Source organism: Oncorhynchus tshawytscha, linkage group LG10 (genome assembly GCF_018296145.1).
Source record: "Oncorhynchus tshawytscha isolate Ot180627B linkage group LG10, Otsh_v2.0, whole genome shotgun sequence".
Classification (NCBI taxonomy): Eukaryota; Metazoa; Chordata; class Actinopteri; order Salmoniformes; family Salmonidae; genus Oncorhynchus; species Oncorhynchus tshawytscha.
The window spans coordinates 74,463,323-74,489,548 of record NC_056438.1 but is presented as its reverse complement, the minus strand read 5'-3'; the positions used below and the strand labels follow the sequence as shown (position 1 = coordinate 74,489,548).

General features: G+C 45.1%; 1 protein-coding gene across 1 annotated transcript; it reads left to right on the top strand.

The window, feature by feature from the left end:
* Positions 1 to 204: 204 nt before the first annotated feature.
* Positions 205 to 26,226, top strand: LOC112236499 (junctional protein associated with coronary artery disease homolog). The gene is made up of 4 exons (XM_024405087.2): positions 205 to 348; positions 8,601 to 9,108; positions 19,191 to 23,608; positions 24,151 to 26,226. The coding sequence occupies exons 2-4, from the start codon at positions 8,717 to 8,719 to the stop codon at positions 24,156 to 24,158; spliced, it is 4,818 nt and encodes a 1,605-aa protein (XP_024260855.2). The 5' UTR covers positions 205 to 348; positions 8,601 to 8,716; the 3' UTR covers positions 24,159 to 26,226.

Genomic DNA, 26,226 nt, shown 5'->3' with positions numbered 1-26,226 from the left:
TGAATGTATTCAGAGACATATATTTATGGCATAATGGTATGTATGGATACATGCTTCTATTGAAACACAATCAATAATATGGAAAACATTTATTGACGCCTCTGTCAAGAAAAAAAAAACTTATTACACAGTTTGGAAGAAACCATTTTGAAATCCCTTTTAAAGGAACGACGAACGCACAGCACAGCACAGGCTGAAGAGCTGGTGGAGGAAACTCCACTCCGTCCAGGCAGCGCGTCTTTCCTTCCTTATCGTAATAGGCATGCTCAGCAGAAGGGCTGTGCAGTTCTCTCAGCGACTGAAGCTGGGCGCAGGGGAACTGCAACGGCCGCGCCAGGCATCTTCCAGGTAGGATGCGTATCTCTGTCATTTCGCGTTTATAATGATCTCGCAAATATTTATGCATTTTTTATACTCTGATAATGCTTTGCCATGCAGATATAATTTTTTCAGGGGAGGGGCTGTCTATTTTTGCTTCACGTACACGGTAGCGCAGGGTGGCTGTGTGGGTCTTGGTAAACACACACAGTCAGCTAAGACGCATCTGCAAACCTTATAATTAACGCCGCTTTAAACTTGCACACACGGAACATGTTCCGCCTTCGATTGATCAACGTTAAACAGCGATTGATGGCGCGATGTGAATATGTAGTTGATGACATGGTGGGGTGTATTTTTTAGGGAGACGTGTAAAATTGCAATGGGGTTATAATTTGGCTAACGACCGTTGTTAATGCACTACCGTTCACTACATTTTTAACTTAGTGTGTGTGCACGTATATACCTTTTTTTCATAGGCGCTAGTATATACCTGCAGTAACCTAGCCTGCTGCGTAAAGAAATGTTTTGTATTGTATGGGAGTGCAAAGCTGACTTGAGAAATCATTCTTAACAGTCAATTATATGTAGGCTGTACCATCTAACACTGCAGTATAGCGAGGCTCTATAGCTAACCATAATGTATCTATCTAGTCTACATAGTAACAGGAATAATCAGTTATTGATAGGCAGTGGCGGCTTCTCTGTTTCAGACGGTTATGCCTTTATAGAGGCAGGTTGAATCATATATGAAAATAAGCGTAATGCATATGCTATTTATTTTATATATATCCAGGACAAGGTCCAAACGTGGTAATCAACTTATGGTTTAACTTAGATAGCAAAGTTCAGACACTAGCCTAAGTCATGGGTCAAAGTTCAGACACTAGCCTAAGTCATGGGTCAAAGTTCAGACACTAGCTTAAGTCATAGGTCCGAAATACAGGACATTTAAAAAACAACATAGGATAAAGTGTCTGTCTTACTTTCAGGTCTGCAATAAGATGGCATTTTAGATATCCATTAGCACAGAGGTAGGCTGCATGGTGTTGCAAGGGCTGCGTTCCTATTTGCATTGGTCAAAAGAAGTGTACTATATTGGGAAAAGGTGTCATTAGGGATGCAGGCTGGTGTTGGTTGCATGGCTTTTCTGCACGGTGTTGCTGCACGGTGTCACAGTGCACTACTTACTACCTGACTACTCAGGGGAGGGAGGGAGGGGGAGGGGAGGGGAGGGGAGGGGAGGGGAGGGGAGGGGAGGGGAGGGGAGGGAGGGGGGGGGAGGGGGAAATGAAGGGAGGGGTAGAGGGGAAGGGAGGGAAGGATGGGGAGGAGGGAGGGATGGAAGGGGAGAGGGAGGGGGGGGGAGATAGGGAGGGAGAAGAGAGGGAGAAGAAAGGGAGGGAGAAGAGAGGAGGGATGGGAGAGGAAGGGAGGGAGGGGAAATTAGGGGAGAAGAGGGGAGGAAGAGGTGTGAGCCAGATCAACAGCAGACAGAATCTCTGATGTGGTTTCAACAACCTCAGCATTGCCATTTTTCCTTGCATGCGTTGAATCAGTCAGGGTATTAGTCTTGTGAGTCGGTGTGTGACTGTTTGTCATTGCAGTTGCTGCTGGAGCCTACAAGGAGGCACATGTGCGCATTCCAAATGACACCCCATTCACTATATAGTGCTCTACATTTGACCAGATCCCTGTGGGAATAGGGTGCCATTTTGGATACAACCTGGAGACACATGTGCCCAAGTGCTTCTTCTATGGTTTCCACTGGTGACCTTGCTCAAAGATGAACCATATTGGCCCTAGTCAAAAGTGATACACTATATAGGGGATAGGGTGCCATTTCGGATACTGACACTGAATGGTTTCAGTAGCCACCTTCTTCATCTTCTCCAAACTATTTTTCTGTCTGTACAGTTTGTTTGGTCTACGGGTTTTCTTCACCATGGCAACAGAGAGAGTCATAGAGCACGTGCTTTTCATCTACTGTGTCAATTTTAGTTGCCATATTCACTAGCATCCTGTCCGAGGGGTGTGCTTGTACATCAAGCTGCCTCACTACTGGAACAGGAGAAGGGAGTTCTGCCCCTATGGACTATTCTATGCTCGGACGAGGCTTAGGTTACCTATATTCAGACCTCTACAATGCTCCTGCATGGTGTGCTAGTTTCGAAATGAAACCCTTAAGGAAATATTTTGTAGGTTATTGTAGAGAGGCAGGCAGCAGGTGCTTCAACTGTTTGACACAACACACAAGGAGCCTGGAGTCATCAAAGGGGTTATGGGTTATTCTAGGCGTAAGAGGTTCTAAACGTTATTATAAACTGGGTGGTTCCAGCCCTGAATGCTGATTGGCTGACAGCCTTGGTATATCAGACCGTAGACCACAGGTTTGACAAAACATGTATTTTTACTGCTCTAATTACGTTGCTAATCAGTTTATAATAGCAATAAGATACCTCGTGGGTTTGTGGTATATGGACAATATACTATGGCTAAGGGCGCGTTGCGTTGTGCCTAAGAGCAGTCATGGCATATTGGCCATTTGCCACACCCCCTCGGGCCATATTGCTTAATTCTAGATGTTAGAAGTTCTACACGTTATTCTAGACGTTAGAGGTTCTAGAAAAATATTCTAGACATTAGAGATTATTTTAAGATGTTATTTACTCAATGTTACTATCTCAAGTGCCACCTTTGGGTGTTTACTGAGGACTCATAAGGGGAGTGACAAATGCCTTTCTACTTACTATATAGTCCTCTATGGGCCCTGGTCAATGTAGTGCACTATAATAGGGAATGCGGTGCTATTTGTGATGTATACAAGGTTTTTAAATTATGTTTAATGTCCGAAGGTCAAATTGAGGTCAAGAGAATATGCTGGAATATAAATAGAAATGAAGAAAGTGTGAAATGATGTGGATGGACATTTATGTGAAGTATCATTATTCTCTTTACAGTGCACTACTTTTGACCAGGGCCCATAGGATTCTGGTTAAAAGTAGTGCACTATATGGGGAATAGTGTGCTATTTGGGATGCATACACAGATTTATTCACATAATTGTAAGAACTACTATCAGGAAAATGCAGATATGAATCTGACCCGGCCCCCCATAGGCTTACCACAAAATTTCAAGGTTAAATGTTTCTCCATACTATGACTATATTATCAAACATTAAACACACATGGCAATAGTAGAATTACCGAACCCTGACTACCCTTTCGCCCCACAAACTATGCCATTTACTTGACTTGTTTATAACGAGCAACTAGACTTTATCCGCGTCCCAAATAGCACCCTATTCCCTGGGGGAATAGTGTCCCTCAAGTACACTACTTTTGACCAGAGCCTCTATAGTACACTACTTTTGACCAGGGCCCATTAGCCTTTGTGTTGATGTCCTACTGAAAGTGCTAAAGTTTCCATGGACATCTGTTACTGACTACCCAACTACATTGAATTTGAAATTGTGTGCATTTGTGTAAGCGAATGAACGATGTGCTGTATGTGTCAGCTAGTTTTATGGCAAAGGGACAGCTGTTTTGAACAAGCAGATTAAAGGAGACATCTGGGATTTATACATCCTGTTTCGGACTTTTAAATGAATGATATATAGCCATCGATTCTTTATGAATTTGAGAGGGGTTGCATTTTTTGTAAGCCTCATCCCTCAAGCGGCAGGGTTTCCATTTTGTTTTTGTTTGAATCCCAGATTGTCCCTTTAATGGGTTTGCATTGCAGGGTTGATCTTGTATTAGAACAGGTGTTCCTCAAGCCATTTCTGTGGACACTCATCCAGGGAGGGTCGTTTTTTTGTTCCAGTCCTGCACTAACATACCTGATACAAGTCATCACCAAACCATATTAGTTGAATCGGCAGGGTAGCCTAGTGGTTAGAGCGTTGGTTCAAACCCCCGAGCCGACAAGGTACAAATCTGTCGTTCTGCCCCTGAACAGGCAGTTAACCCACTGTTCCTAGGCCGTCATTGAAAATAAGAATTTGTTCTTAACTGACTTGCCTAGTTAAATAAAAGGTAAAAATAAAAAAAATCAGGTGTGTTTAGTACAAGGTTGGAAGGTAAATGTGCTCCCCTTAAAGGGTGAATGGGTTGAGGGACACAGTGAGAGAGCTACAGTAACCTGTTCCTGTGTCAGCCTGGTTAAGGAGGAGACTTGACGCATCATAAATAACTACTCATTGTTTTTTGTAAAGTCAGTCACAATTTACCCATTGTACATCAAGGTTTTTGATTCTCCCAAACACGGCCTCTCTCTCTCTATAATGTCTTATTGTGTTGTTTTAAAGGGGTCTTATTCTGTTAAAGGAATCTTTGTTATTCAATTCTTGGTAACACTTAAAAGGGGTAATCTGCAGTTGCTACATCAATTTGTTGACCTGTAAATAAATGATATGTACCCATGGATTCATGTAGAATATAGCTTATAAATTAACTTAGTCTATTTGTCGTACCCCGTCAGAACCCAAAACATACATTTTTTTTTTACTCCAGTGTTTGTAAGCAAAGTAAATGTAAATAAACACTGTCATTTTGATATCATAGATGGTCAGGCCTTGCATCCATAGTGAACAGCTTGACGTACAAGTACACCCCCTGGACAGGACATTAGTGTATCGCATGGCCTTACCCTCAATCAATCTCCTCAATGCTGAGTGCCAAGCAGAGAAGCATCGGGGTCCCATTTTTACAGTCTTTGGTATGACTCGGCCAGGGATCGAACTACCAACTTTCCAATCTCAGGGCAAACACACTAACCACAAGGCCACTGATCTGTTTAAAGGGATAGTCCACCCAAATTACACAATAACATGGTTTCCTTGACCTATAAGCAGTCTATGGACCAGGTAAGATAGCAATCAATGCTTTGGTTTTGTTTACCTGGCGCCTGTCTCCCAAATGCTATCTTAAACCAACATGTAATTTTGTAATTTAGGGGAACTACCCCTTTAAAATTGCACTTAAACCTGTGTAGCAATAACATAATTACATCAGTAACAACATTTAGCATCAATGTTGTTAGTAGTAATCACAGCACACAGAGCAATTATTTCTTCTTCTTCATCTTCTGGGTACCTAAAACACCTAGTCTATCTGCCTGGAGAGTCAACAGAAAGGAGTTTACAGTAGGAGTTTACATACAGTAGGAGTTTACATACAGTAGGATGTTCCAAAGGGCACCCAAATGCACTTACCTTCCACCAGAGCCCTTTTTGTTTGTATATTTTATTTAACTAGGCAAGTGGGTTAAGAACAAATTCTTATTTTACAATGACAGCCTACCCCGGCCAAACCCTAACGATGCTGGGCCAATTGTGCGCCGCCCTATGGGACTCCCAATTACGGTCGGTTGTGATACAGCCTGGAATCGAACCAGAGTCTGTAGTGATGCCTCTTGCACTGAGCTGCGCCACTTGGGCGCTAACTTAGTGTTAGTCTGACCAGGCACTCATATTGCCTATGACTCGACATTTGTCCATTGAATGCCGACTTTTTCATGAAAACTGAATGGCAAGCCACTAATCACGTCCAAACCTGATAATCAGCATGCTAATGTGTGCAAAGCCTTTGATCACAGAATGGATGCTTTATAAGCCCTGCCACTGTCATCTCCAGGCAGGCTGAGTCTGTGATGGGCACTAATTAATACGGTGTATTCAGAAAGTATTCAGACCCCTTCTCTTTTTACACATTTTGTTACGTTATAGCTTTCAATCTACACACAATAACCCATAATGACAAAGCGAAAACAGGTTTTTACACATTTTTGCAAAGTTATTACAAATAAAAACAGAAATACCTTATTTACATAAGTATTCAGACCCTTTGCTATGAGACTGGAAATTGAGCTCAGGTGCATCCTGTTTCCACTGATCATCCTTGAGAAGTTTCTACAACTTAATTGGAGTCCGCCTGTGGTAAATTCAATTGATTGGACATTGGAAAGGCACACACCTGTCTACATAAGGTCCCACAGTTGACCTTGCATGTCAGAGCAATTACCAAGCCATGAGGTCAAAGGAATTGGCTGTGGAGCTCCAAGACAGGATTGTGTCGAGGCACAGATCTGGGGAAGGGTAGCAAAAAATGCCTGCAGCATTGAAGGTCCCCAAGAACACAGTGGCCTAGTAGTTAGGAACCACCAAGACTCTTTCTAGAGCTGGCCGCTCGGCCAAACTGAGCAATCGTGGGAGAAGGGCCTTGGTCAGGGAGGTGACCAAGAACCCCATGGTCTCTCTGACAGTGCCCCAGAGTTCCTCTGTGGAGATGGGAGAACCTGCCAGAAGGAATTTAATCTCTGCAGCAATCTACCAATCAGGCCTTTATGGTAGAGTGGCCAGACGGAAGCCACCCCTCAGTAAAAGGCACATGACAGCCCTCTTGGAGTTTGCCAAAAGACACCAAAAGGACTCTCAGACCATGAGAAACAAGATTCTCTGGTCTGATGAAACCAAGATTGAACTCTTTGGCCTGAATGCCAAGAGTCACGTCTGGAGTAAACCTGGCACCATCCCTATGTTGAAGCATGGTGGTGGCAGCATCATGCTGTGGGGATGTTTTTCAGCGGCAGGGACTGGGAGACTAGTCAGGATCGAGGCAAAGATGAACAGAGCAAAGTACAGACAGATCCTTGATGAAAACCTGCTCCAGAGCACTCAGGACCTACGACTGGGGCGAAGGTTCACCTTCCAACAGGACAACGACCCAAAGCACACAGCCAAGACAACGCAGGAGTGTCTTCGGGACAAGTCTCTGTATGTTCTTGAGTGGCCCAGCCAGAGCCTGGACTTGAACCCGATCGAACATCTCTGGAAAGACCTGAAAATAGCTGTGCAGCAACGCTCCCCATCCAACCTCACAGAGCTTGAGAGGATCTGCAGAGAAGAATGGGAGAAACTCCTCAAATACAGGTGTGCCAAGCTTGTAGCTTCATACCCAAGAAGACTCAAGGCTGTAATAACTGCCAAAGAGGCTTCAATGTACTGAGTAAAGGGTCTGAATACTTATGAAAATGTTATATTTCTTAAAACCTGTTTTTGCTTCGTCATTATGGGGTATTGTGTGTAAATATACGAGGGTAAAAAACTACTGAATCAATTTTAGAATAAGGTTGTAACGTAACAATATGTGGAAAAATCAAGGGGTCTGAATACTTTCCGAATGCAATGTATTTGCAAGCTGGGCTGTTGAGAGAGAAACACACGTACACCACACATGCAGATACAGTACACACAACCACAACCACAGTATATCCCAGGAATCCTGCAGTGGAAGGCAGTACGAGTTATTTCTGTTGCAAGTTTGAGACGCATTTTTACATTTTAGTCATTTAGCAGAGCGATTTACAATTCGGGGGGGGGGGGTCATTTTAGATACTATTTGAAGTAGGGTAGGGTTTCAGATGTTTTTATAAGCAACTCTGCTATCCTAGCTTCAGGAAATACATTTATAGGATTTAAGGAAATACATTTTTATATATACACGTAATACACGTAATTAATTATATATTTTTAGAAGAGATTCCGTGTTTTAGAAAATGATTGACTACCGTGAATTTGATCGTTGTAACTGGGCTGTAACAGAAACATCTACTAATACAAATAGTCTACTAACCAAATGGCACCCTATTAGTGCACTACTACTTTCCCTAAATAGTGCACTACTTTGAACCAGGTCCCGTAGGGCTCTGGTCAAAAGTTGTGCACTTAGGGTGCAATTTGGGACATATCCAGTGACCTCTCTTATCCTGTGAAGTCGCCCCACAGGAACATTCTGTGTACTGTGTGCCTAATGTGAAATCTGCATGTTAACACATGTATTATTGTTGCTGCCGACCAGGGCAGCTTCATCAGATCTGTGCTGTTTCCCTTTTCTCCAGCAGCCAACATACTGTTGATCATTTCATACACACAGTACTGTGAAGACATGATCACTTAAGTTGCATCCCAAAATGGCACGTGCTCCCTTCATAGGGCACTGCTTTTGACCTGAGCCCTGGTCAATAGTAGTGCACTTTATACTGTAGGGAATAGGACACCATTTGGGACATACTGTAGATGGTCAATAGTAGTGCACTTTTGGGACAGCGCTGACAGAACGTGATCTTCTTCCTGTTTCACTCTCCCTGTTTGTTCTCGCCTTATTTACAGTATAGTGTACCTACATTAGTGCCCCGTACAAGCACTGGGTATCTGTATTTCTGAAGATGAGATGCTAAAAGCTAAACGTTACCTTGTTCCCCGTTTCTCTTCTCCCCATAGTGATGGCCTCTACTGAACAGCTCTGCTCCAGCTCCCACCAGCAGCACTGAGCATAAGAATAGCAGAAACCCCTTCGCCCTCCTGCTGCCAAGCCAGACAGCGAGACACACAGCACCATGTACAGCGTGGACGACCTCCTCATTTCTCACGGATACAAATTGCCCAAGACAAGCGTCCCCTGCCCCTCTTCAACTTCATCCGCCTCCGCACCTTGCGAGAAACAGCACCACGTCGCCGCCACGACCGACTGCCACCGTGAAATCCCAGCGGCAGAGAACCAGAGGCCTGGTCGTGTTGGCTCACTGAACGGGTATGAACAGGCAGCAGACAGGGGGGCCTGTGTCTTCAGGAGCAGCAGCAGGCAGGCACTACTGGCGAAGGTCTACCCCGGCAGCGGGGACAATGAGAGCGGCGGGGAAAGGAACCAAAGGAGAAAAGAAGCTGGCAGCGGTAACCTAGGTGACAGCCTAGCACAGCCCCTGGGAGATTCTCTCGCCACGGATAGCGGGTGAGCCCCCCTTATCTCTCTCTCTTTTGAGACCCCCTTATCTCTCTCTCTTTTGAGACCCCCTTATCTCTCTCTCTTTTGAGACCCCCATTATCTCTCTCTCTTTTGAGACCCCCTTATCTCTCTCTTTTGAGACCCCCTTATCTCTCTCTCTTTTGAGACCCCCTTATCTCTCTCTCTTTGAGACCCCCTTATCTCTCTCTTTTTGAGACACCCCCTTATCTCTCTCTCTTTTGAGACCCCCTTATCTCTCTCTCTTTTGAGACCCCCTTATCTCTCTCTTTTGAGACCCCCTTATCTCTCTCTCTTTTGAGACCCCCTTATCTCTCTCTCTTTTGAGACCCCCTTATCTCTCTCTCTTTTGAGACCCCCTTATCTCTCTCTCTTTTGAGACCCCCTTATCTCTCTCTCTTTTGAGACCCCCTTATCTCTCTCTCTTTTGAGACCCCCCATACCTTCCCTCCCTTTTTCTTCCTCTCTGGGCCCTTCGGCGTTGCATGTAAAGCCGAGCCACTCCGTCTGCACTGCGCAGGAGGGTGTTTTCTTCTGTCTCCTCATTTCCTTCCTTCCAGAGCTGTAGAACGAACACTGAGGCTTCTGCACCACTGTGATATGATCGAATATGAGGTCTGTGCTCCAAATGGCACCCTATTCTCTACATTCCCTATGGTCCTTAGTCAAAAGTAGTGCACTATATAGGGAATAGGGTGCTTTATGCTGTGATATGAGGAATAATGTACAGCTGCCGCCATTCTGCACTGTTGGCTTGTTTACATTGCGATGTGAACCCATGTTTAAAGAGGGCACTCGTCTTTCCATTGGGTCAGTCCACCCCTCCACCACAAGCATCTCTACCAACACACAGACAGGTACACAGCCTAAAGCCCTATGGGCCCTGGTCAAAAGTAGTGCACTAAATAGGGAATAGGATGCCATTTGAGATGCATTCAGTTTATACACTACCACCCAGTGTGTAATATGTATTATCAACACAGACATTAGTGTAAACAGCTCAGGCTCTGTGCACTGCACACACACACTCCGCAGAGTGAGGATTCCTCTGGACAAGTGTGCACATACCCATACACTTGTCCAGAGGAATCCTCACTCTGCAGGGTGTGTGTGCAGTACAGGGCGCCTGAGCTGTTTACAGTGTGGTGGTTGGTTACGCTCTCAAGGCATCACGTACAGTAAGCTTCTCTACCCAGCGTCCTGTGCTGCTGTTTACATGGTCTGGCAATAGGCAATAGGCAGGTCAAGGCAGGCAGAGTGGTCAGGCAGGCGGGCTCAGAGTCAGGGTCAGGCAGAGTGGTCAGGCAGGTGGGCTCAGGGTCAGGGTCAGGCAGGTGGGCTCAGTGGTCAGGCAGGCGGCCTCAGAGTCAGGGTCAGGCAGAGTGGTCAGGCAGGCGGGCTCAGAGTCAAAACCAGAAGGGCGAGAAAAATAGAGACTGGGAAAAGCAGGAGCTGAGACACACAACCCCTGGTTGACTTGACAAACAGGATGAACTGGCAACAGACAAACAGAGAACACAGGTATAAATACACAGGGGATATAATGGGGAAGATGGGTGACACCTGGAGGGGCGTGGAGACAAGCAAAAAGAGGTGAAGTTGATCAGGATGTGACTGTATATTGCCAGTTTAGATCATTCACTGAAATAACTCATTGCCAGATAACTGTGATCATTACTTTAGGGTTTGTTTTATTTTTTTTTCATAGACACATGATTGTCTGAGTTACATCCAGAAACAAGTGAATTTGCTATTGTCACCGTACTGAATGTGGGTGAACAGTATCCCTCTACTTTGTCTACTGTTGAGGTCTAACCTAAATAGCCAGGGTGCAATTTGGGAAGCAACACTTTACTTCATAACAACAGGCCCAGCCACTGAGCCTGCTGTCCATGGGACTGAGAGCATGTATGAATGTGGCTGACCATATTACGATAATCAGGTACATCACTCAGCCTGAAGGGACACTCTTTTTTTTATTTGATTATATTTTTTTACACAATTAAATTAAATCCTATTTTGGGATCCTCGTAGCATTGGATTAAATGGCTAAGAAATAAGACTAAGGAGTTGTCTGTCCCTGCAAGATAATAAGATAATGTCTTTATTATCCTCGTGGGGTAAATTCTGTGCCAAAACATAGACAAGGACACATACAGACAATAACTACAGGTAGAAACAAAAGTTCATAAGCAATCCATGACCATCTGTACAGTATATACACTATATACATCAGCACAATCTGTCATCTACAATGTCAATCTGTATACTATATACACATCAGCAATCTGTCATCTACTATGTCATCTGTACACTATATACACTATATACATCAGCACAATCTCTCATCTACAATGTCCATCTGTACACTATATACACTATACACATCAGCACAATCTGTCATCTACAATGTTATCTGTACACTATATACACTATACACATCAGCACAATCTGTCATCTACAATGTTATCTGTACACTATATACACTATACACATCAGCACAATCTGTCATCTACTATGTTATCTGTACACTATATACACTATACACATCAGCACAATCTGTCATCTACTATGTAATCTGTACACTATATACACTACATACATCAGCACAATCTGTCATCTACTATGTCATCTGTAGGCCAGCCCACTGGTGCTGCTTGTGTTTTTTAAAACATCTTTAAAATTAAATTAAATTAAATTAATCAATTTTTTTATAGGGGTGGCTTAATATCAGCTTAATATTACGGAAAGAATATTGGTTCCATCAATGTAATTGTCTGCATCATTTCCATTCCCCCATGTATCTTTTTTGTTAAATATATATATCCATACACGCATGCATACATATACAAATATAGACATACACATACCTATATAGACATACATATACACATATATACATACACATACCTATATAGACATACTTTCTTTACTGTTTTAAAGAATATACCTTTATTATTATTCCCCCCAAACCCTTCCACTGATCCCCCAATTGGAGTAAACTAATAAACACTTCTGCTTTTACCTTCAATTTATACATCTTATACACATTTTACAGACACAGTCTACTTTACAATAGTTATATTGTGTTTGTTTTTAGTCCTTCCTCTATGTCTGATGTCCGTCCAGTTTGATTTCTATTTGTAACTGTGCTATTTCACAACAGTTCTGAACCTTTATACATTTTACAGACCCTGTATGTTTTACATTGGTTCTCTTGTTATTAGTCCCACCCTTCTGCTCCATTCAACCCCTCCCATCTGTCTCTCAACATCATCCATTTTGGATTTCTATTTGCCATATATTTTCCAACTGTGCTGTGATGCTTCACAAACAACTTGAACCTTTCTATTCTCATAGCTTCTACAGATTGTAAATTAAAAATATACATTTTTGCTAAAATAATAATTATATTATTGATTGATTGACTATGGCTTTTCAAATCACCCAGTATTGCTATCTGCAGCGTTAGTTCTAGGCAAATGTTGCAATTCTTCAGCCATTCCTGGACCTGTGACCAAAAACGAGCTACATGTGGACAATACCAAAATAAATGATCTAATGACTCTGCCTCTTCACAGCAGAATCTGCAGAGCTGGGAAGATTGTATCCCCCATATATATAACATTTTATTAGTTGCAAGAATTTTGTATAGTAATTTAAATAGAAAAATTTGAAGTTTTGCATCCGGCGTTGTTTTGCGTATCAATTCATAAACCATGTGCCATGGAATGGGTACATCGAACATCTCTTCCCAACTATTTTGCAATTTATATGGCACAGCTGTCAGTTTTTTGGTCCTTAAATGAAATTGGTGAATGTTTTTATTTATCACACTTTTCTTGAACCGTTTATGTTCTTTAATACAGGGCCGACATACAAGTTCCTTACTTTTCCCCTTCTACTTTCCTCTTCCATTTTTGTGGTAATGCTGCAATTAATTGGTTGTAATTCTGGGTAGAGCAGACATTTCCATATGTCTGTGTTAGCTGCATGTGTGACATAACTCCACCAGCTGCATGTGTGACATAACTCCACCAGCTGCATGTGTAACACAACTCCACTAGCTGCATGTGTAACATAACTCCACCAGCTGCATGTGTAACATGACTCCACCAGCTGCATGTGTGAACATGACTCCACCAGCTGCATGTGTGACATGACTCCACCAGCTGCATGTGTGACATGACTCTACTAGCTGCATGTGTAACATAACTCCACCAGCTGCATGTGTGACATGACTCCACTAGCTGCATGTGTAACATAACTCCACCAGCTGCATGTGTGACATAACTCCACTAGCTGCATGTGTAACATGACTCCACTAGCTGCATGTGTAACATAACTCCACTAGCTGCATGTGTAACATAACTCCACTAGCTGCATGTGTAACATGACTCCACTAGCTGCATGTGTAACATAACTCCACTAGCTGCATGTGTAACATGACTCCACCAGCTGCATGTGTAACATAACTCCACTAGCTGCATGTGTAACATGACTCCACTAGCTGCATGTGTAACATGACTCCACTAGCTGCATGTGTAACATGACTCCACTAGCTGCATGTGTAACATGACTCCACTAGCTGCATGTGTAACATGACTCCACTAGCTGCATGTGTAACATAACTCCACTAGCTGCATGTGTAACATAACTCCACTAGCTGCATGTGTAACATGACTCCACCAGCTGCATGTGTAACATGACTCCACTAGCTGCATGTGTAACATGACTCCACTAGCTGCATGTGTAACATAACTCCACCAGCTGCATGTGTAACATAACTCCACTAGCTGCATGTGTAACATGACTCCACTAGCTGCATGTGTAACATGACTCCACTAGCTGCATGTGTAACATAACTCCACTAGCTGCATGTGTAACATAACTCCACTAGCTGCATGTGTGACATGACTCCACTAGCTGCATGTGTAACATGACTCCACCAGCTGCATGTGTAACATGACTCCACTAGCTGCATGTGTAACATAACTCCACTAGCTGCATGTGTAACATAACTCCACTAGCTGCATGTGTAACATGACTCCACTAGCTGCATGTGTGACATAACTCCACCAGCTGCATGTGTGACATGACTCCACCAGCTGCATGTGTAACATGACTCCACTAGCTGCATGTGTAACATAACTCCACTAGCTGCATGTGTAACATAACTCCACTAGCTGCATGTGTAACATGACTCCACCAGCTGCATGTGTAACATAACTCCACTAGCTGCATGTGTAACATTACTCCACTAGCTGCATGTGTAACATTACTCCACCAGCTGCATGTGTAACATAACTCCACTAGCTGCATGTGTAACATTACTCCACCAGCTGCATGTGTAACATTACTCCACCAGCTGCATGTGTAACATTACTCCACTAGCTGCATGTGTAACATTACTCCACTAGCTGCATGTGTAACATAACTCCACTAGCTGCATGTGTAACATGACTCCACCAGCTGCATGTGTAACATAACTCCACTAGCTGCATGTGTAACATGACTCCACCAGCTGCATGTGTAACATTACTCCACCAGCTGCATGTGTAACATGACTCCACCAGCTGCATGTGTAACATAACTCCACTAGCTGCATGTGTAACATAACTCCACTAGCTGCATGTGTAACATTACTCCACTAGCTGCATGTGTAACATTACTCCACCAGCTGCATGTGTAACATGACTCCACTAGCTGCATGTGTAACATAACTCCACTAGCTGCATGTGTAACATAACTCCACTAGCTGCATGTGTAACATAACTCCACTAGCTGCATGTGTAACATAACTCCACTAGCTGCATGTGTAACATGACTCCACCAGCTGCATGTGTAACATGACTCCACCAGCTGCATGTGTAACATGACTCCACCAGCTGCATGTGTAACATAACTCCACCAGCTGCATGTGTAACATGACTCCACCAGCTGCATGTGTAACATAACTCCACTAGCTGCATGTGTAACATAACTCCACCAGCTGCATGTGTAACATAACTCCACCAGCTGCATGTGTAACATGACTCCACTAGCTGCATGTGTAACATGACTCCACTAGCTGCATGTGTAACATGACTCCACCAGCTGCATGTGTAACATAACTCCACTAGCTGCATGTGGTTTTAAACATTCAGGAGCCTTACCGCCGCTGGCACAAAGGATCGTTTGGCTTGATTTATTTTGGGCCCTGGCGCCTGCCCGGTAACATTGTCCTGAGGGCAATACACCAAACTCCTGGTGAAGAAGATGTCTGGGGGCCAGCGGTACCTTGTTTGTGTTGACATCACGTGATCACGTAACTGGTACTTTATATACAAGGAAAGTTACGTTTTTCGGCTCAGCGGCAGGCAGGCAGACAGGCAGGCAGGCAGTGCATCTTACCATCTTACCAGACAAAATGAGAAGAAAAAAATCCAGAAAATCACATTGTAGGATTTTTAATAAATTTATTTGCAAATTATGGTGGAAAATAAGTATTTGGCCAATAACAAAAGTTTATCTCAATACTATATACCCTTTGTTGGCAATGACAGAGGTCAAACGTTTTCTGTAAGTCTTCACAAGGTTTTCACACACTGTTGCTGGTATTTTGGCCCATTCCTCCATGCAGATCTCCTCTAGAGCAGTGATGTTTTGGGGCTGTTGCTGGGCAACACGGACTTTCAACTCCCTCCAAAGATTTTCTATGGGGTTGAGATCTGGAGACTGGCTAGGCCACTCCAGGACCTTGAAATGCTTTTTACGAAGCCACTCCTTCGTTGCCCAGGCAGTGTGTTTGGGATCAATGTCATGCTGAAAGACCCAGCCACGTTTCATCTTCAATGCCCTTGCTGATGGAAGGAGGTTTTCACCCAAAATATCACGATATATGGCCCCATTCATTCTTTCCTTTACACGGATCAGTCGTCCTGGTCCCTTTGCAGAAAAACAGCTCCAAAGCATGATGTTTCCACCCCCATACTTCACAGTAGGTATGGTGTTCTTTGGATGCAACTCAGCATTCTTTGTCCTCCAAACACGACGAGTTGAGTTTTTACCAAAAAGTTCTATTTTGGTTTCATCTGACCATATGTCATTCCCCAATCTTCTTCTGGATCATCCAAATGCTCTCTAGCAAACTTCAGACGGGCCTGGACATGTACTGGCTTAAGCAGGGGGACACGTCTGAAACTGCAGGATTTGAGTCCCTGGCGGCGTAGTGTGTTACTGATGGTAGGCTTTGTTATTTTGGTCCCAGCTCTCTGCAGGTCATTCACTAGGTCCCCCCGTGTGGTTCTGGGATTTTTGCTCACCGTTCTTGTGATCATTTTGACCCCACGGGGTGAGATCTTGCGTGGAGCCCCAGATCGAGGGAGATTATCAGTGGTCTTGTATGTCTTCCATTTCCTAATAATTGCTCCCACAGTTGATTTCTTCAAACCAAGCTGCTTACCTATTGCAGATTCAGTCTTCCCAGCCTGGTGCAGGTCTACAATTTTGTTTCTGGTGTCCTTTGACAGCTCTTTGGTCTTGGCCATAGTGGAGTTTGGAGTGTGACTGTTTGAGGTTGTGGACAGGTGTCTTTTGTACTGATAACAAGTTCAAACAGGTGCCATTGATACAGGTAACGAGTGGAGAACAGAGGAGCCTCTTAAAGAAGAGGTTACAGGCCTGTGAGAGCCAGAAATCTTGCTTGTTTGTAGGTGTCCAAATACTTATTTTCCACCATAATTTGCAAATAAATTCATAAAAAATCCTACAATGTGATTTTCTGGATTTTTCCCCCTAATTTTGTCTGTCATAGTTGAAGTTTACCTATGATGACAATTACAGGCCTCTCTCATCTTTTTAAGTGGGAGAACTTACACAATTGGTCGCTGACTAAATACTTTTTTGCCCCACTGTATATAGTGTGTATATATAGTCTAGTGAGTGTGTATATGATATGTATGTATAGTGAGTGTGCGTAGGGTTAGTGCAGATAGTTTGGGTCCCATTAATTTACTATTTAGCAGTCTGGCTATTTAGCAGTCTGGCTATGGCTTATGGCCTGGGGGTAGAAGGAGCCTGTTGGTCTGAGAGTGATACTCCGGTACCGTTTGCTGGATGATAACAGAGTGAGCAGTCTATGGCTTGGGTGGTTAGAGTCTTTTTTTTGGGGCCTTCCTCTGACACCGCCGGTATAGAGGTCTTGGATGGCAGGGAGTTCGGCCCCAGTGATGTATTGGGCTGTCCGCACCACCCTCTGTAGAGCTTTGCGGTCAAGGACAATGAAATTGCCATACAAAGTGGTGATGCAGCCAGTCAAGATGCTCTCGATGGTGCAGCTGTAAAACTTTTTGAGGATCTGAGGGCTCATGCAAAATCTTTTCAGCCTCTTGAGGGTAAGAGGCACTGCCGTACCCTCGTCACGACTTTGTGGGTGTATGTGGACCAGGTTAAGTCCTTAGCGATGTGGACGCCAAAGAACTTGAAGCTCTCGACCCGCTCCACAACAGCCCTGTCCATGTGGATGGGGGTGTGTTCTCCGACCTTTCTCCTATAGTCTACGATCATCAGTCGGGGGTGAACAGGGAGCACAGAAGGGGACTAAGCACACATCCCTGAGGAGCCCCCGTGTTGAGGGTCAGCGTGGTGGAGGTGGTGTTGCCTACCCTCATCACCTGGGGCCGGCCCGTCAGGAAGTCCAGGATCCAGTTGCAGAGGGAAGTGTTCAGTCCCAGGTTTCCCAAACTTAGTGGTGAGCCTGGAGGGGGCTATGGTGTTGAACGCTGAGCTTTAGTCAATGAACAGCTTTCTCACATAGGTGTTCCTCTTGTCCATGTGGAAGAGGGCAGTGTGAAGTGCAATTGAGATTGCGTCATCTGTGGATCTGTTGGGGCGGTATGGAAATTGAGTGTGGGTCCAGGGTGTCTGGGATGATGGTGTTGATGTGTGTCATGAACAGCCTTTCAAAGCACTTCAAATGGCACCCTATTCCCTGCATAGTGCACTACTTTTGACCAGAGAGCCCTATGGACCCCGGTGAAAAGTAGGGCACTATATAGGGAACGAACGCCCAGCTTTCTGTATTAAGGGCAGCGTGTGTTCTAATATGCAGATCATATTGCAGCAGCCGCACAATTTCACGGCATCTTCAAGGGAGTTGGGAGCCGCTGACTCAAGCACTTCCGTCAGATATATGTGTGTTGCCTGGCTCCGCCCTCTTGGATTGGAGATGGAGATATTGATTCCTAGGCTACGTCCCAAATCACACCTTATTCCCTATGTAGTGCACTATATAAGGAACAGGATGCCATTTGGGATGTAACCCTCTTCTTCACTCCCAAAGCCAAAACATCAGCTTGGAGGCTAGCCAGACATACCAACATTTAAAATGTCACAGTTATCAATATCTCTCAGATCGTATAAAACCATGGCAGGCTGGTCAGCATTGTGTCATCACAGGTAAACAGAGTATGGAACGCAGGTATGGTTCCATAAGAGAGCGTTCCAGATAAAGCTCATTCAATATTTTTTGTTGTTGTTTGATCTTGTTTTGTGGGCGTCAGATGTTGCATCTGAGACCCCGTTTTAGAATGTCTTCCATTTGTCTCCATACTACCTATATAGTGCACTACCTTTGACCAGGGCCTACTGCACTACAGAGGGAGTAAGGTGCGAATTGGGACGCAACTATAGGGTACCAATTGGGATGCAACTATAGACTGGCAGGTCATGGAAAGGTCAGCAGACTTTATCATTACAAATCTAAGGGATGTTAACTGAATTATGTTGGTATTACAAGCTTATAAATTTACGAACGGAAATGCTTCAAGAGTTTTGTTATTTTTGGTGTTATGTGCAAAAACCAAGTTTATCCTATATCCAGGTTGTTTGTATTACAACCAACATGTTCACTGTTTATAATATTTGTAGATTTTCCTATGTAAGACATAGGTTCAAATATAACATTTTTCATATTAATGAAGGTACAGTATTATAACTGCAGAACCTTAATACTTCATGGTTCTTTCTTTCTCTTTTCTATTTTCATTATATGATGATCACCAACCAATTGTGCTTTGTTGTCTTTCCAGGTTCTATGACGCTCCCAGCTTAACCTATTCTGAGCAGATCGAGAGAAGAGAGCAGTTGGATGAGAGGGATGTCTCCTACTGGAGGAGGAGAGGCCAGGACTTCAGTGTCCTTCTGGATTACGCTGATGGCCGGGAGCTGAGAGCGTCCGCTAGCTTTCTGAAGGCCTCTGAGGTGGCATGGAGGCCACAGGCCCTGATAGCAGAGGACCACAGGGGGGAGAGGGAGAAGCAGCAGCAGAAGCAGCTATGGGATGACACCCCCATCTCCTGGCTGAGGGAAGCTGACGCGGCTCCTGGACAGCTGAGGGTATTGACTGGGGTGACTGGGGAGCGGAAGTGCCAGAGCCTGGGCACAGAGGAGTGGAAGCCTGCGGTGGGGCTGGGGAGGCAGCTGTCGGATGGGGAGGGCGAGAGGTGGGCTCAGGACCAGCAGCACCGCCTGAGGACTCCAGAGAGCGCTGGTTTTATCCTTCCCAGAACCAGAGGGAAGTCCCAGTCCCTCCCCAGAGTGCTGTCGCCTGATGGAACTACTGAACACACAGACACACAGTCCAGCTTGGTCAGTGTCCAGCTTCGACCGGGCCAGGTTGATAGACAGAGAGTGAACAGCACCGTCTTTTCCGGGCCTTATAGTAGGTATTACCACAGCGCCGCAGTCGGCCGGGACCGGTGGGCCAGAAACAGTTGGCAAAGCGGCGGTCATGTTGCACTTTTACCAAAGCCCAGGTTCAGCAGGCCTGTCAAGCCTCCGTCGTACGAGATACACCAGCAGACTAGGGGTAGCCAGGAGATGCTTTCTGTAGCTGTAGTAGATGAGCAGAGTGCGTCCAAACAACAGAAGGACAACAGGCCTGTCTATCACCCAAGGGGTGGAGAACTGCAGAGACAAGACTATTTCGCACAACACTCCGCAATCTTTGGCATGGAGCCCCCCGGTTACATCCCGCCCCCGTCTTATAAGAGAGCCCCTCCCCCAATCAGGGGAGGCCCAATCAACCGCAATGAAGTGGTGAACTATAAGTGGAGGGGGGAGATGCAGATACAGATGCAGATGCCTGTAAGCTCAGAGACGGGAAGGTGGTTTTCCAGACAGACAGGAGGGTCGTGGCTGGAACACTATGGGGATCGAGGTATACCCTACAGGAAACAGGTTAACCCTAACCCAAATCTTAACCCTGGATACACCGAGGAACATCTGGGGCATGTTCACTATTTACCCTTTGATGATCCGCGAGTGAGACACATCTCAGGAGGGCCTGGCGGAAATTCTCTCACTGACTCGGACAAGCTTATCCGAAACATCAACAAAGAGATTCCCTGCGCTAAGGTTTTAGGACAATCCACACATGATAGTGCCTTTTCCCCCCCACATGGGCTATCTCTCAATACCGACAGCCGCAAGACATCTGTCAATGACAACGACGGTAGTAGTACTAGATGGTGCCACAGGGGTTTAATAAACAAAGGAAGTGTAGACAGTGTAGCTCCTGACCAGAGCTGTGGTAACTATCCAACTGCTTTTCAGGTTAGACCGCCCCCTCAGCAGATCAGGCTTGTGGACCAAGGTGTGTCAGAAACTGTGACTCAAGTGAAAAAGAAAGAGCCTGACTCCTCAGAGAAAGAGAAACCAAGAAAGCCTGACTCCTCAGAGAAAGAGAAACCAAGAAAGCCTGACTCCTCAGAGAAAGAGAAACCAAGAAAGCCTGACTCCTCAGAGAAAGTAGAGAAAAAGAGCGTAAAAAAGAAACTTAGCGAAACAATATTCTGTTTGGTGTCTGTTCCCATCCCCCCAACGCCGGGCAGTACGTCCCATGATCAAAACAACAATGATGAGAAGCCGCCAAGCCCAGTCCGGCCACCAAGCCCAGTGGACAGTCCGAGCGAGAACAAAACTGGCCACTTAACAAACCAAAGTCTCCAAAGCACATCTTCAGCAGAGGCTGAGCTGCAAGCACTAACCGGTAGCATAGCAAGCAGCAGATCAAGCAGCAAAATAGTGAGAAAACTCCCCATTAAACCCCCCAAAATAAACCATCACAAGGAGCTGAAACTCTCGGGATCCTGGCCTGGGAACCAGTACCGTGACCAGGAGACTCAAACTAGCCCAGAGGCCAGAAAGCGTCAGCCTCCCCCCCCCCCTCCTCCAGGTCCTGAAAACAAGGAAGCACAAGACCCTCAAGTCCCTGCCCCAGGTTCCCCCGACCCAGGCGTCACCCCAGACCCCAGCAGTGTGGGCAGCACTGCATTCAGCTATCCCATAAAAGGGGTGAAGAGCCTGAAACCATCCAGCAACAGCGCCTTTTCCAGGACGGCCACTTTCTCAATCTCCAGCCAGCTGAACAAGAGCACAGCTCAGCCGCCAGCAGCAGCGCCACCACCACCACCCTCAGGAAACACGATGGAGGTCAAACCAGCAGCGACCTGCAGTGGGCAGGAGGGCTTCGGTCAGTTCCTGCTGAAGCCCGTCAGCAGACGGCCATGGGACGCCATCGAGGAGCTAGAGACTATCAACAAAGAGCTCCAGGATCAACAGCAACAACCACAGCAGCAGAGCAGCAAGAGGCCCAGTGTTGACCAGTGCATCGAGGACCTCAACGAGGCATACAAAGACATCTTAGAGCTAGGCACTGCCAGCAATAACGTTCCCAACAATGGCGGCGCTGTGCAGATCCCTGAGCGGATCAAGATAAGGCTAGCGGGGGAGGCGGGGCTCAGCAAACCCAGCAGCCTTAGGCGCAGTATCGAGAGCTGGACTGTGTCCGTCGACCCAGAGTACAGGGAGGTCAAGAGCGCCTTCTCAAGACCCGCTGAAAGAAAGTCAGTGACATTCAGCAAGCAGCTAAGAGAGGAGCTCCCTGTCCCGCCACGCGATCCTACAGGATTCAGAGAATACAGGGTTGTTTCAAATTTGTCACAGAGGAGAAGTAGCTGCAGTGGCAGGTCAGTGAAGCTAGACCTCTCTTCGCCTTCGGAGACACCACCGCCTTGTGACTTTACCGGCCCTAGTGACTTTATTGACTCTCCTAGTGATCCCAGCGAGATCAGAGACTTAAGCCCAACGACGCCAACAACGCACACGGCAGCAGAAGTCCCCTGGGCAGATAGGCAACCGATGCAGGACGCCTCCACACTTACGAGCCCCCCTGATTATGAGGACATATGTCAGTCTTTACAAAAGACCCGAGACTCAACAGAAGTTAACAAAACTTTGACGGCCAAATCTAAACTTGGTGGTGGTAGAGGCAATGCAGTGCCTCCAGGGGGCGCCAGTCTAGACTCTGAAGAGGAATGCCCCATTTGTAAAAAAGAGAGCGAGAGCCAGATGTCCAGACCAAGCCCAATGTCTCCGCTCCATGAGGAGTCAAGCCCAGACTTGTCTGATCAAAGTAGCGCCACGATCGTCGGTGACAGTGGTAGTCCACAAGGAGCTGAAACATATGAAGAACCAGCTGAGGACGAAGTAGACACAAAGCTATCCTCCATCTCTTGCTCGAATCGTTCAGAGGCTCAGACTCTGTGTCAAGATTGGAGGGAGCAGCTGTCACTCACAGATGATAAGAATGTGGGTGGGTGCGCTGCTGCTGAGAAGACCAATCAAAACCAAGCAACCAAGGATCTCAACATTCTATACGAAGTGAAATGTGCCGAGGGAATCCCAGAGAACGAATCCATAGAGGAGAGGGCAGCCAGGATATTAGGGATTGATGTGCCTGCAGAGTCCCTAGTTACAGGGGAGCGGAGGGCTAGAGAGCCAGCAACAGATGAGATTGAATTAAGAGAGAGTGAACCCACTGCTGGAGAAGATCCAGAAAGAAGCAATGCAAACGAACAGACATTACAAACACATGTGAGAGATACAGAGTCTGGGGAACTGCGGTCTACAGCATCTATGGTGCCTGACAGTGGGCAGGAGTTACAAGAAAATGAGCCGCCACAGGATACGCCAGAGCGCATGAGGAGTGCCAAATGGACCCAACTGGGTCGAGAAACTCCAGGTATGCTGGAGTTTCCGCCAGACAGACTACCACTTTCGGTCCCCATGAACCCCGACCAGAAGCTGTCTCACAGTCTGGAGGGAGAGAGGAGGGGCAGAGGTGCCTCACAGCACAAAGAGGCCCTGCAGGACAAGCTAGCTGCCTCGCCCAGCCATCAGGTGGCGATAGAGCGCCTGGCTCGGATGAAGGTGGTGGACTCGGTGTCCCGCATGAGACTCAGCATCAGGAGCACAGACTCTGGGGAGGTGGACGGGGAGACGGAGGGGGAGGCCAGCCGTGGCGTTGAACAAGTGGAAGAGAACGCTGTCCTCCCTGCTCCCTCCCAGAGTGACACAGTGGACGATAGAGAAGTCAAGCTAGAGGACGATCGAGAGGCCTCTGAAGATACAGTGTTGCAAGATGAGGAGGTGTCATCTGTCTCGGGTAGCTACTTGTTCATTTTATTCAAGTTTTTTTATCATCCTTTCTGTCGAGCTGTGTTACATGTTTCTTCTGAATATGAGTGTTTCACCAGGAATGAATAGTTTCATGTTTTGTTTGTTACACATTTGTGATACTTTTTTCACTGCCAACTGTGACTACACAAATATTGTTGGTTGTGACTATAATGAGTTATAATTTATGGTGCATGTATTTCAAGCAGTGAATTGTGGCTGTTATTATGGACTCTTCCCACAAGAGGGGGCTATTTGACCTACAATTCAAATCTACCACCACACATGACTGATATTTTCATTAATTTTGAAGACATTTTTTATGTGTGTGAAATACATTTTGGACATGTTATGAGGACTGTCACATGATATAGTCTACGTCCAAAATGGAACCCTATTACTTATTTCGTGTACTAATTTTAAAGGGAAACTCAAATTTAGTGCACTTGATAGGGAATAAGGTGCCATTTGGGACACATATATTCACTCTAAATGATCTAGTGTATCCCTTCTTTCTGTGTATTCTACCAGAGGCCTGAGACCCAAGCCCAGTGGATTAAAGTGGAGAGAGACTGAGACGCCCGTCATCTTTCTCCATCTGAGGTTTAGCTCCCTCCAACACTGTGACCTGGCAGCCCATTAGAATGCCTTCATCTCATCCCAAACACAGAAACGGCCTTCTTTTCCGACAACAGCATTGTGTACACCCTCACCCTCGGCGTCGTTGAGTGCTAAAGAGTGTTCCACTGCCAAAAGGGAGGTGTCCCCCTACCTAGGGGCAGCTTCCATCTACCCCCCCCATCTCCCCTTTATCTCCCCCCAACCCATCCTAGGAGGGGTCCAAAATGGTACCCTACTGTCTATATAGTGCACTACTGGGCCCTGGTCAAAGGTAGTGCACTGCATAGGGTTCAGGGTGCCATTTTGGGACTCATTTCTAGTGTTATTGTAGCAGCTTGTTCTTTATCCTTTCTTATTCTACTCTCTCAGATGCTTTTCATTGGCTTATTCTACCCTCCCGATGCTTTTTATTGGCTTATTCTACTCTCCTAGATGATTTTCATTGGCTTATTCTACCCTCCCAGATGCTTTTCATTGACTTTATTATTCTACTCTCCTAGATTCTTTTCATTGACTTTATTATTCTACTCTCCTAGATGCTTTTCATTGGCAGACATTATGCAATTCTGTCATGCGTATAACAACCTAAAAAAAATGTCCATAGTGAATACAGTTAGCTGACTCATCGTTCACACGCTGTGTGATTCTGTTTGTTTATGGGCGAGCTGTTTAGATATGAATGCAAACACGTTTTACACAACCAAGTAGACATAGGAGTCATAAGAGCTGTTCTGTTACATTCAGTCGATTACACCAAAATATTTACATTTGATTGTTATGGACAGAGAGAAGTGAGAAATGTATTATATTGGACATTAATGTCTTTGGCTCGAGAACTGTTTTAATTTTCAGATGAATCGATCGATCAATCCGTCAATCAATCAATGAATCAACCAATCAATCAGTCTATTATTATTTTGTTACATTGTGGCCTGTCTGTCTCATCGCTTTCCCGTACACTGTAATCATAATCCATAGAGCTCTTCAATGAAGAGTGACTCTATTCCTACCAGATGTCAGGGTCTGGGTCAATTCAAATTCAAGTCAGTCGTTTCAGAAAGTAAACTATTTTCAATGATTTCTCAAAGAATTAAAAACGAGAAGCTATTTATTAAAACCCATTTTTCCATTTATGAATGTTCACTTCCTGAATTGAGTGACTTCAATTTGAATTGACCCAGACCCTGACATGGAGAAATGATAAATCAGTGAAATATATTTTGTGAGGCATTGGTTCTACGTTATGGGGGGTGGGGGTTACCTAGGTGACAGTCTGTTTGTGCTGTCATGCCAACTCCTTGTTACTCATTGGCTTGACAATGTGCAATGGAATTGACAAAGAGCACAAACAGATCTGGGACCAGGCGTTGCCTTCTGTATACAGATGTGCATTTCATTATCGACTGGATCAGGTTACAAGACCACTGGGCAGTGAAATCAATGTTTTAAAAAGATCTATCTGGGTAGTATATTAGCTCTATTTCCCAGGTAATTTCAGGAAGCAATAATGGTATGGAGTGTGCTAGTTTTGAGTTGTAAACAATAATTATATGGACATAGTAAAAAGATAAGAGCAATATTGTCGTACAAACAGCTTAGTTGCATAGTCAGTGGAGCTGGGAACAATTGTCAGGAATCTAATTATTACCAAGTCCATAATGGCACCCTATTCCCTATATAGTGCACTACATTAGACCAGAGCCCCATGGGCACTGGTTAAAAGTAGTGCACTAAATAGGGAATTGGGTGCCATTTGGGACGTAACATTTTAACGAGTCATCGTTCGAATCATCCTGTAGCTAAATGGAGATGTATCAGGGTATGCTGGTGGGCGGGTGCTTATTTCATAGAAAATATGAGTGGCCATACATGTGTATCGTGTTAAGGGACTACATTTCACTAAATATACATTTTTGTTATCATTGAATTGTTAATCAGTTTGCATAATGTACAAAATAAAGTATATTTTAAATATTTTAAGAGATA

Excerpts from the sequence above, each read along its gene's own strand:
- LOC112236499 (XM_024405087.2), top strand. The coding sequence starts at position 8,717 with ATGTACAGCGTGGACGACCTCCTCATTTCTCACGGATACAAATTGCCC. Across the intron at positions 9,109-19,190 it reads TCTCTCGCCACGGATAGCGG|GTTCTATGACGCTCCCAGCT; the intron begins GTGAGCCCCCCT and ends TTGTCTTTCCAG.